At 37.6% G+C, this 11,458-nt stretch overlaps 1 protein-coding gene across 1 annotated transcript; it reads right to left on the reverse strand.

Moving 5' to 3' along the window:
- Window positions 1-1,062: 1,062 nt before the first annotated feature.
- On the reverse strand, window positions 1,063-9,740 carry tmem135 (transmembrane protein 135). The gene is made up of 15 exons (XM_056398084.1): window positions 9,569-9,740; window positions 8,968-9,095; window positions 8,270-8,362; window positions 8,007-8,040; window positions 7,839-7,904; window positions 6,884-6,930; window positions 6,719-6,760; window positions 6,449-6,625; window positions 6,282-6,351; window positions 5,956-6,123; window positions 5,377-5,440; window positions 5,175-5,251; window positions 4,481-4,579; window positions 4,313-4,380; window positions 1,063-3,868 (listed from the first exon to the last, which is right to left on the reverse strand). The coding sequence occupies exons 1-15, from the start codon at window positions 9,704-9,706 to the stop codon at window positions 3,733-3,735; spliced, it is 1,407 nt and encodes a 468-aa protein (XP_056254059.1). The 5' UTR covers window positions 9,707-9,740; the 3' UTR covers window positions 1,063-3,732.
- Between the last annotated feature and the right edge of the window lie 1,718 nt (window positions 9,741-11,458).

The raw sequence follows: 11,458 nt of genomic DNA on the forward strand, positions 1-11,458 counted from the left end.
TAAAATACAATATCTGTACAGGGCCAGCTATATGGATGAGTATTCTTCAACAATAGACCTAAATCACAATAATTTAGGATGATGGCCTTTTTATACCTACAGTCTATGATGACAGCTGATTTGTCCTTATCTGTTAACAGCCAAAAGGAAACCGATGGCAGCGTTCAAGATTGGGTTATGCAAGAATACGATTTTGTAGTGCACTATAAAACAACACACAATCACAAAATATGTGTAAGTCAAATTGTAGGTAAGTCACACACTTTTATTTTGAATGGGAAATCACAAAACAGAAGTGCTGACGTGTTTGTACTTCACACAGATATACTTACTGCTGTTATGTAGTTCTTCTTGTGCATTTGGGGTGAAATCAAAGCGTTATTCACCCATCACTGCCCTCTATAAAGACATAGCAGACATTGCAGTCCACTAAATAATAAAAATGATTCTCTGACAGACAAGAGGGAGTTCATTTTGGCCTGATGGTGAAGGAGAGCTTTTAAAGTTTGCTCTAGAGAGCATAAATTTAGTCAGCAATGTTCACAACTACTGTTGCCCATTAGATTTCTTGTGTATAAACCTAAATATTGGCCTTATGGTGACACTAGAGGAAAGGTCAGGAGTGTTAAAACATCAGGACTTTACTCCTGTTGACTCTTACATAGCAGGTTCAGTCCACCAGCTCTGGATTCCTAGTTGACACACAAATACTGTGGGACCCATGGATATATTATAAAAATTACATTGGGTTGATAGTTGACATGTTTTCCAGCTCTAGATATTTTAATTTGCTGAATTTCCCTTTATCTTCTAGCATAAACCCTGACGGCAAACTGGTAACCGATTTGGCACCAGATCTATAATAACAGATATCAAAGCAGCACATTGCCCAGCCTCCGCCATGTCCCTGCATCTATACTAAATCAGTGAACTAAAAGATAGGTTTCAAATTCAGTGACACGCATTCTGAAGTTTTTCCGTTCTTAAATTTCATGATCAGGTGAAGCTTGAGGACTTTGACATTTCACAAGCAAAGACATGATAGAAAACAAGTCAGGCACATGAAATCAAAAAAATATTTTAATATACTCTCATTTTACATAAATCAAATACATGTGCAGAGAGTTGTATAGAGAGTTGTATTATTATTCTATACAATAGATTTAGTTAATTTATCACTTTTTAAAACACCGCTACTTTAGTCTAAACATGAGTTTTGCACTGTATTTTTTACAATCATGGCTTCTGGTATGGAGGTCAGGTGTGTCTAAAGCTGGGTTGAACAACTTGAAGTAAACAAACTGTCAGTTCAAATAACTGCCAGAAATATGAGTTTTGTACAAGACAGTTTAACATTTTACACTCTAATTATATGTAATTATTTCACATCTGGAATGAAGTTGTCATGAATGGTCCACTTGAAAAAAACTAAAGATGCCATAGTGAATCTTGTGTTAAGCACTGAAATATTACATGAACCCCTAACATACCATGTGTTTCTTCGTGAAAAAAAAAAAAAAAAAAAAGGTCTAACTCACACTTTCCAGAGAACATGAAAGGTTTAAAACTCAAATCATCTTTTTGGCAGACATCCTTATTAAAAAAGAAAAAAAAAATCAAAAACAAAAGCAGATAGAGCTATGCGCTTTTTATTCACAGAAACATTTTTCTTATAACCTTCAGGCAAACGCATCGATGTGGTACCAAATTCCTAAACAATGTTTCAATCAATGTTGATTGTAAGCAATAGAGTTCACCTTGGAATTGCCAAAAGCATTCATTAAAATGCAAAGCGCCAATACAATTTTCTTTGTATTTGAATAGCTCAAGTGAAATAACATTTAATTCATCCTGTGTTTGGGATCGGCCAAGATTAGTGAATATTATAAGTAATTTCCAACCCAAACACCTCCAGAGAATAAAATTAAAATAATAGCTCAGGTTGACTGAAGCTTTGACTTTTTGAAATTTGGGTGGACAATAGATTTTGTGGTTTAGAACTTTGGTTTTAAAGACCATTTGCAAATTAAATAAACTTTGAATTATATGGATCTGCAAATGTCCCCAATGCATTGTCATTTGACCAGCTCACAACATATGTCAAAGTCTTGGCTTTTTAGTTTTTTTTTTACAATGATGTAATCCATGTAATACATTTGTCAAAGGCTGTTTCTAAATGTATGGGCCTATTCTCTTATCAAGTCCTTTCTCATGACATTTAAGCAGTTTTTGCTTTAAATACTGAGTACATATGTATTTTACTGTAAAACGGGCGGCAGAGACACCAACTATCTGATTTCAACCATGTGCCAGACTACAGGAGTATCACTGTAACAGCAGGGCAGTGGGAGTAAAAGAAAATTCATTATTTGTAGCTGTACGTCCATTTAACCAAAATAATTCAAACCAAGTCAGACTAAATCTGAAATGAAAATAATGTATCTAAATGAGTTAGTTTGCACAGTTCAAAGTCCTGGGACCAAATAATCTCTTCAGGCTGTGGCCTAACATCTGACTGTTTCTTATATAATATTTTTAATACTTCTAAAATAAATCAATCTTTTTGAAAATACAGTGTATGAGAAATGTGATTACTGAAAACCTAATTGTAAATGAAGGTTTTGAAGTAATCAGGTTAGTGCTCTGTATGAACTGTTAATATATTCACCGATTTCCTGCCTTTACTGTCAATTTATGTCTTCAAGGTGAAATCACTTGTAATGTTTTTTCCAGTTAATGAGTTGTAATAACAGTGAAATAAAGTCTCACCAACAAAAACATTTTGTCCACAAAATTAACTTCCAAATTTGGCACAGCCCTCCATGCTCTCTTTAAGTATCTTTAAAGATGACTCAATGGAAATCACTACTGTCAAGTGCAGTTGCAAAAAAATAAGAGTGAGTAGAGATTTAAAAAGAAAAGAAAACAAACAAAAAAAAGCACAACCCAATTAAAAAAAAAAATCAATTAAGCTTTGAAAAATAAAATTAATTTAAGTAACTGCTTAAACATGTTGACTTTCCACACACACATCTAAATTCATCTTCCATATTCTACTACAAAGTAAAATATTTGATAAGGCTACATAATTTTATATCTCATCAGTTGCACCCATGGTCTTGAGAAAGTACACTTTCAGAGATTCGTCAAAATCAGTCAGTACCAACTAACAGGTAACTCTCAAAATGAAGAAACATTACAATTAAAGGCTAAAAGCAGTGCTGTTGCATCCTAAGCGAAGTAATTTTTATTTTCCAATAAACCAATTTTGGGGTTTACATACCTGGTAGAACAGGTTAATGTGATCCTGCCAAATGCAAATTGACAACTTGACAAAATAGAAATGAGTGTGGCTTTCTTATTATTATTTGTCCTGTGCGATTGAGAGTTTCATTAGGACTTAAAAATATTAATATACTTGTCAATTTTAATTTCAATGTCAATTTAACAAAATTATGCATTTCATTTATTTCACCAGTTACCTGTATACATACAGGCCCAAACAGTAAGTGCTTGTGAAACACCACACTTAATTCTCAAGAGACCATGCTTTGCACGGATCTTGAGCTGTTACATCCTTCAAAGCATATCCCATCTTTTAAAACAACATTACCACTTCTGAGCTGTTTCAACACCTTTAAAAAAAATCCTTTAGTTACTCGGACAGAACAGGGAAACTGTCTATTCCCTGTTTAGGTAAACCTAAAGCCCCTCCCAGAGCCTGGTCCCAAGTCATCCGAGTTGGATGTCAGCTCCTGGTGGAAGCACAGTGGTGAAACGAGGGTCCAGTTTTGGCACAAAGCCTTTAAAGTCCCTGGAGGCCTGAGTCCCAAACACATCTAGCAACTGTCGGTTCATCAGAGCAAACCTAGGAGACGGGACAGAAAACAATCTCTTGATACAAAATAATCTCTTATCTTGAGGAGACAGAAAATACAACTCTCACTAACAGATTACCTTGACAAACAGTATATATTTATTGCAAACTGTGTTGCAAAATGCTCAAACACCATATACACCGCTAAAATGCTCTTCAACAATGCAGCTACGACTGGATCATAACCAAATTGTGTTTGTGAGTAAAACTGTTAAAGATCACAGATTTTTCTCATCATCTTTTCCTCTTTGGTAACATTTAAAGAATGCAAAATTTGTTATCCATACTAAATAAAGCAGCAATTTCCCTCTGAAAAGGATATGCAAATATTAAAATAAAACTCTTTAGTAAAATGCATTTTATGTTCTAATCATCACTGATTCTCAAACAAAACACTGTTTGACAACTGACAGACTCCACACCATGCATTCATACCTGCCCTTAGTTAAACGCAGCAGGAACTTCCAGTATGAAGGCCTGAGGTTCTGCACTTCCATCACAGCCTGTGTAACAGTGATGAGTCATACATTACATCGTTACTCAGCCAAAAAAAAACAAAAGCAAATGTGAATGGGTATGCATGGTTGTGTATGTGTTACTTACAGCTTGGAAACAGATAGCAGTGGAGATGGCATATAGGACAGTGTCTGCATGAGGAAAGTAGGGGAACCGGCCAGCCTCAATGCCCTTGAAGTACATGGTCTAAAGACAAGAGTTTATTACTTGTGCTGTTAATGATAAACAAGCCAATCGAGATAAGCAGACACATATCGCAACGTGTTCCGTCACTTGAGTCAATTTTCTATTATAGCTCTTTAGGCAATCTGCTGATTTATGAACTACTGCCATCTATATAACATTTCTCCAAGGTTCTAGTGTGAATTAAAGCAGCACAATTGCCAGATGGGTCATTCTCATAACAGACCTGCTGTGTGTATACACAGAGTTAGATTTACGGTGACAATGTTACCACAAAGCATGTTAATAACCTTTTCAGATTTCCTGAATAACCGAGATTCCGAAGCGACTAGTTTCTTGTATGCATGTAGACATACTTGTACATGCTAGATTTTCTCTAGATTATGATGAACCTGCAGTATTTACTGGTAATATTTTAGATATTAATGTAAGATTTATTATTTAAGAGGCTGAATTCTATTTTGTATGATATTCACTGAAAATTGGTTCTCCATCCTTGAGATGAGGGATTAATTTTGATGTGTATATTTTCTTGACAATGTTATTGTCTTCTTACTGGAATTATTATTGTTTCATGTGCAAAGAGATTTTCTTTTACCTCCACCAGCTTAGAGAAGAGATACATGGATATTGATGTGCTTTTGTAGAAGAACATGGAAATACCAGCCAGGAAGCCTTGAAAGAGAAAGGGAAAGAGTGTCAAAGTGTCAAACAGAGTAAACCAACTGAGACATGACAAAGTCCAGAGGAGGATTACTCGACAGGGATTTTACTTGACACTTTACACATTCCCGTCTTACCAGCTATCAGTGCATGGAGTTCATCATCAATGTTACGCACCCAGCGCAGCAAGCAGCTTGTTCCCTGAGTGAAAGAGACATGCATTTAAACAAATTAACAATATAATACTCGCAATGTATGCAAAGAAATACGAAAATGGGACAGGATGGGGAAATGTTAGTGAACATAAGATCAGATATGTGAGGAAAAATCTGAGAGATTAAAAAATAAAAAGTGTCTTTAAGGAGAAGGGAAACACAGGAATTTATATACACTGTTGCTCATAAAGTTGGAATCAAATATTTTTTACCTCTTTCCATGAAATCATTGTGACAATGTGATTTATTTCATTTCACCTGGGTAATTGGGACACATAATGTAGTCATTGCACCTGGTCAAAAGTGATTACTGATGCATGTAAATAGGAATAAACAGAGGACTGTGTCTGAAAACAAAATTATTCCAACTTTATGGGCAACAGTGTAGTACAGGTGATAAATTCTTTTTTGGTTTGTTTGTTTTCTGTTTGGAATGGAACAAGGAAGAGAAAATAAGGTAGTATAGCAAAAAGTACAGTTTAAAAACAGTATGAAATTTACCTTGTAGATACTGACAAAGGATCCCAGAAATGCCCCTAGCTGGAAGTTCTCTTTGTTGTAGAAGAGGGAGGGGAGTCGTGAGGGTTTGGAGAACATCTGCCTGAACGCTGAGGGCACTTTAAGACAACACTGAATCAGGTAGCCAACACTGAACATCCTGACAAAACCCTGGACAGTGAAAAAGAAGGAAATGTAGTATTGGTATCTAGTATTAGTATCATTTATTATTTTATTTAATAAGAAAGAGTTTGAGTATTATAAATCCATCATCGCATGAATGAGAACAATCACACAAAAGTTGGTTCTTGGTTAAAAAAGTGTCTTACTTTAACACAGTACGAAATGCAGTTGTCTTGGTGATGTTTACAACATCTGTGTCTTGGACCCCGTTTGCATCTGGATTATTAAAAAAAAAAAAAAAAAAAAAGTCAGTACTGCCCACCACTCTGCGCCAACCCCTTAAGTGTCTGTGTGAAGGTGTGTATTCTCTCACAGTGATTCTAGCAGCTCCCTGGTGTAGGCTACCAGAGTTTTCCTCCTGGAGCTGGGCCTTTCTGCTGACTCCTGTGAATCCTCAGTCTCTGCAGCAGCTATCCTCTCATGGGGCCTCGTGCAGACGTGTTCTGCCGTACCAGAGTGAGTTGGAATCTCTTCTTTCCCAATGATGAACCTGCGACACATGACGCATGCCACCGCTGTGAGGTTTACCCAAAAACTGTCAGTGATCTAAATCAAGGCATCAGTGGGAACAGGGGCAACTTACTTTAATGCAGAGAATGCAAAGCCTTTGAGACCATCTTTACTCCTGCAGTATAAAACACATAAACTTTTAAGATTTGCTCTCGCTTATTATACAGTATTTGAAGGATATTTATAACAAAGCAATGTTCATTATTTCACTGTAAACTGTCCTCTGTGCTGCTCTGACCTGAAGAAGAACATGTAGAGTGATGCAGTTATGCAGAACAAGAGCACCTAATGGGAAACAGAGACAGAAAGAGGAAATCAGGACAACAGGTGACCCGTGTGACACCATCACAGTACAGTCTGGTGAGATGGGTGATGAAAGTGGTCACTGACACTGGAGCCATGTTGAACATGCAGTCAAACCATATGTGAAAGTTACGTATTACAAATTAACTTGATATTGAAGCTGTATAATATTGGTGTAAGCTGCCTACATTTCATATTCTGTACTGACACATCTATATGTATCCGTCTTGCATCTCCGGCTTGCTGCCACATCTGAAATAAAGACTGCTTAACGTAAAAAAAATTAATACACATGTATGAAATATAAAGGCATGCAGAGCTGCTAATTCACGCAGCAAAGGCCACATATCGAAGGAGTGAGACGAATGTACCGTCACTTACTGACTAAAATGATCATGAGGAGAGATGCGTCAGGGTCTGATTCAGCTCAGCGGGTGACGCTGACTGATTTATCACAACTTGTGCTGGCTTTGCTGTAATTATGAAGAGCAGCAAGTCACGTCATCATGTCAGGAATAAGGAAAAACCTTCTGAGGATTTACAAGTTAGGCTCACTGAATTATATTCAGGTGGGGATGTGAGAGGAGGCTGAAGTTAGTTTGATAATCACCAGCTGGACACACGTTTAGCACAATAGAGTTCTTCTTGTTTGCACCAATGATTGTGATGAGACAGAGCTAATTTAAAGAAGAAATCTACTGCTGAAGATTCTTCATATCATTCCACATCTGCTCATACAGTCCTGATGAAGCACAGCTTCCTGATAACAGCTAAAACAGGCTGAGTAGGGACGAGGGCCTCCTGTATTATTTGTTATACTATTTAGCCCCCAAGCACCAGTATTTAGCTCCCTTCGTTTTTAGCTCACCCAAACCTCCCTGTCATCTTACCTCGCCATGTTTGATGGGTTTGATGATGCCCCGCGTCACGGCCATGCGGAACAAAGTCTCAGTGGCCTGACAACAAGAATACATCGTTACAAATTCACTGTTTGGTAAAAGCAGATGTATCTCTTTATGTATAATAAATAATGTTTGAATGAACAAAAGAGCTCTTACAAGATTTGTCATGTATATTGTCAGCAGCCCTCTCCTGGCGGGGAAAGAAGGGATGAGACATAAAGTTTCTCATTACAAACAGAATCAATATTTACAAAGCCATCTCTGATGCTTGAGAGGTATCCAACAACTGCCAAAAAGGAAGCGCTGTTTTTGTGCATTGTTGCACCTCATAAATGTGTTTTAGTTTAAAACATGAAAGGACTTTCAGAGAGTAAGAGAGGCAAGCAAATGTAGTTAAAATAAATAGCCATGAATCTCACCGGCTTTTGCGCTCCAAGAGGATGGCAATATAAGAGGCAGGCAGTGCCGAGCCAAACCCGGCAGACCAGGAGTAGAACCCTCCCAACAGTTTCCTAAAGTTGGATATATTCAGCGTTACTTCACTGTATTTTTTTCTACGTTTTTCAAATAAAAAACAAGCAAAGTTTTGGTTTGATTACAAGTATCCTGTGTAGTTTTTGACCTCTATTAGAAGCTATATGGAAATCTTTTGTATGGGCTCCCTTTTTATCTTGAAGAGGCATATGCATGCACACATAGGTTGGAACAGTGTTTTGTATTCCTGCCAATGGTTTCATACTATTCCACTGAGGTATACATGTGCTAACAAAGGCAATGTAGGTGAGGACTGCCAGGTAGTAAACATGGATGTGAATAAGCAGGATGTTAAATATTTTTCAATCAGCTTTGCAAAGGTTTAATGAGGAAAGAAATGTGTTGGAACTCAAAGACACACAGAGCATTTTGGTGATTAACACGGATAAGACTGCAAACAACTTTTGTTAGTTTAGAAGCTTGTTTATTTCATGTTGTTTTATGAAACATGACATCTTTAGTTTCAATGACAAACATATACACTGATCCATAGATCAGTGTCAAACCCTGGCATCTTTTGCATCTTAATTTCAGCTGAGTTGTGATTGACAATGTGTATCTGTGTGACATTTGCTCTACTAACCTGAGGATGCAGAAGAAAACAATGTAGAGACCTCCATTGGCAGTGAGGAAAGAGGTAGACCACAGGATCTCAGGGAGAAGCCTTTTTAAATAGTAGTCCTTCTTCCTTCTCCTTAAAACTGCTGCTATCTGCAATGCAGAAAGTTGTTGCTAGTGTTAATATTTTGTTGCCAAACAACGCCTGACAAAACTTGAAACAGCTGTTCAAATGTGACAAACTTCCCCATTGGACCTGATGATGGTGTGAAAGTTTTAAAAACCATTACAGTGCATCAAGAGCTACAACGTAAACACGACAAACTGGTAAAGCAGGTTAATGCTAACTATTCGGTTTAACCTGTCAAGTGATAATTTCAGGTGACCACTGTTAATTAGCGGGTAAATAGTGAGTGTGCTAGGCTGTGTTTTTCAAGGACAACGTTGAGATTGCAATGTTTGTGCTAGTTCTTGAACTTGAACTTAGTCCCCGAGTGAAAGCTAACATGTCAGCTAATATTTACGGCGATTTCTCAGAACTACTTTGGCATTACTTGGCTAGCTAGCTAACTTTAGCTTCCGAGTCTACAAGTCCCAATACTGAACGCCCGAACGACAAAACGTACCAGGTAGAGAGGGGCGTATATTTTGAAGGAGACCTCCAGAGCACCCCTAGTTACATCCACAGCAGACTGTGCACACGACGGGCTCCAGGTATGACCGATCTCGTAACAGCTGTGTGGTATTTTGCTCAGGGCAGCCATGTCTGTACACTGACAACCAACAGCAGCGACGCGCTTTCGTTCACGTTCACTCTGAGGGAACCGCGGTCACGCAAAAGCGCCGTGAACGCGCACGGCGCTGGGACTGGGCCACCCTTCTTTACTTCAGTAAAAGTAGCAACACCGCTAGATTTAAAAGATGCTCTGTTGTTAGTGAAAGTCCGGGATTGAAAAAAGGAGCGTAGTAGTGAGGGCAATAGTGCAACTAAGTAGACAGGTCCCAAATGAAAAGTTTGTTTTTAATTGCAATTCTTTTTAAATTTTATATTATTTGTATTTGTAGTACAGTGAAGTTTGACAGACCCTTGTATCTAAACAAGCCTTTCTGCCCGCCCCCACCCCCTCTCTGAAATGTCGTCATGGTTTAGTCCACTCCTGCAAATAAAACATGGTTCCAGTGAACTCTAACTCTTGTCTTTTATTCTGTACAGCTATACATAAATCCTTCCTCAGGCCAGAATATAACCGAGACAGGACAGAAATAATGTTCTATATTCTTCTAAAATGAAAAGTGAAATCTTCCCACAAAAAGTGCAGTTTATACATGTATGAAAAAAGAGGGCTGAAATATGCTGAGATTTCACATTGTGCAAACTTTCCTCAATTACGAACTGTTTTTTCTAATCACCACGTATGTATGCATTTACTTGTTGTTTCAGGTGTTTGTACAGGTGTGACAACGGATCTATTAAAAGGGAAGGGGTTCCACTGAAGCTGCATATGTACAGGACTCAGACACCACTGTATACCAGCAAAATTAACTTAATGCTAAAAGCACTCATTATGCAAAATTGCTTTTTCAGTGTCTTAAATTATGAATCCCAACATGATTTTTATCAATCATGTGCACACATGATATTAGTCTATCTTGTGCATAGAACTTTTAAAACAAATCAGGACTTTAGGAGCTTCTGTTAGTTTAAGATTAATAGACAGGTACTTGGGCAAAATGACAATTATTTATTAAAACCAGAATTAGCAAGATTAGTATAAAAGAGATGGGACCCTGTGACATGTAAGAGGTTTGTTCTTAATGCTATAATGCTACAAACATCTGAGGATAGAACTAAAGCTAATTTCAAAAACCTGCCTGAATCTTCAACTCAAATGCCTTAATCTGAAATCAGATTAGTCTTAATCTGACACAAGATGTTAACCATCACTGTAAAAATGGGCTCATGGTTCTGTTGGCGCTCAAGTGGAGGCATGTGGATTGTGTGAATGTATTTAGTTTCATTCACATATTTGCACCTAAAATTAGCATATTTTGTCTGTAAATTAAAATAAGCACACACACATTGCAGGGCCAAATAACAATTTGAGAATGGCATGGGAATCTGACAGTTTAGATATCATTATTGTAATGTTTAATGTAAATCATATAGAAATCATCCAGCAGACATCAAGTTAAATTTCCAGAGGATTCCATTCACAGTTTAGCGTTGGGCTGGTGCCTGACTGAGAATACATTAGCACACAGGTGCTCTCGTGGAACAGTCTGTTCTTTCTATGGGCTTGGATATCAGGGGGCATGATGGTGCAACATGACAAAAGAGAACATATCAACTCCATATCTAACCACCCAGTGCATTTGTTTTGGCAGAACATCACTATTGAGCTTGGTGTGCAGATTGTACTGAGAGATTTGTGGGGATTATGAGAAATAGGAAGCTCAAGGATCACACTCACTAAACTGGATGAGGGGGACATGACCAGAGTGACTAAAATATGCTT

The sequence above is a fragment of the Seriola aureovittata genome, chromosome 15 (assembly GCF_021018895.1).
Source record: "Seriola aureovittata isolate HTS-2021-v1 ecotype China chromosome 15, ASM2101889v1, whole genome shotgun sequence".
NCBI classification, from domain to species: domain Eukaryota; kingdom Metazoa; phylum Chordata; class Actinopteri; order Carangiformes; family Carangidae; genus Seriola; species Seriola aureovittata.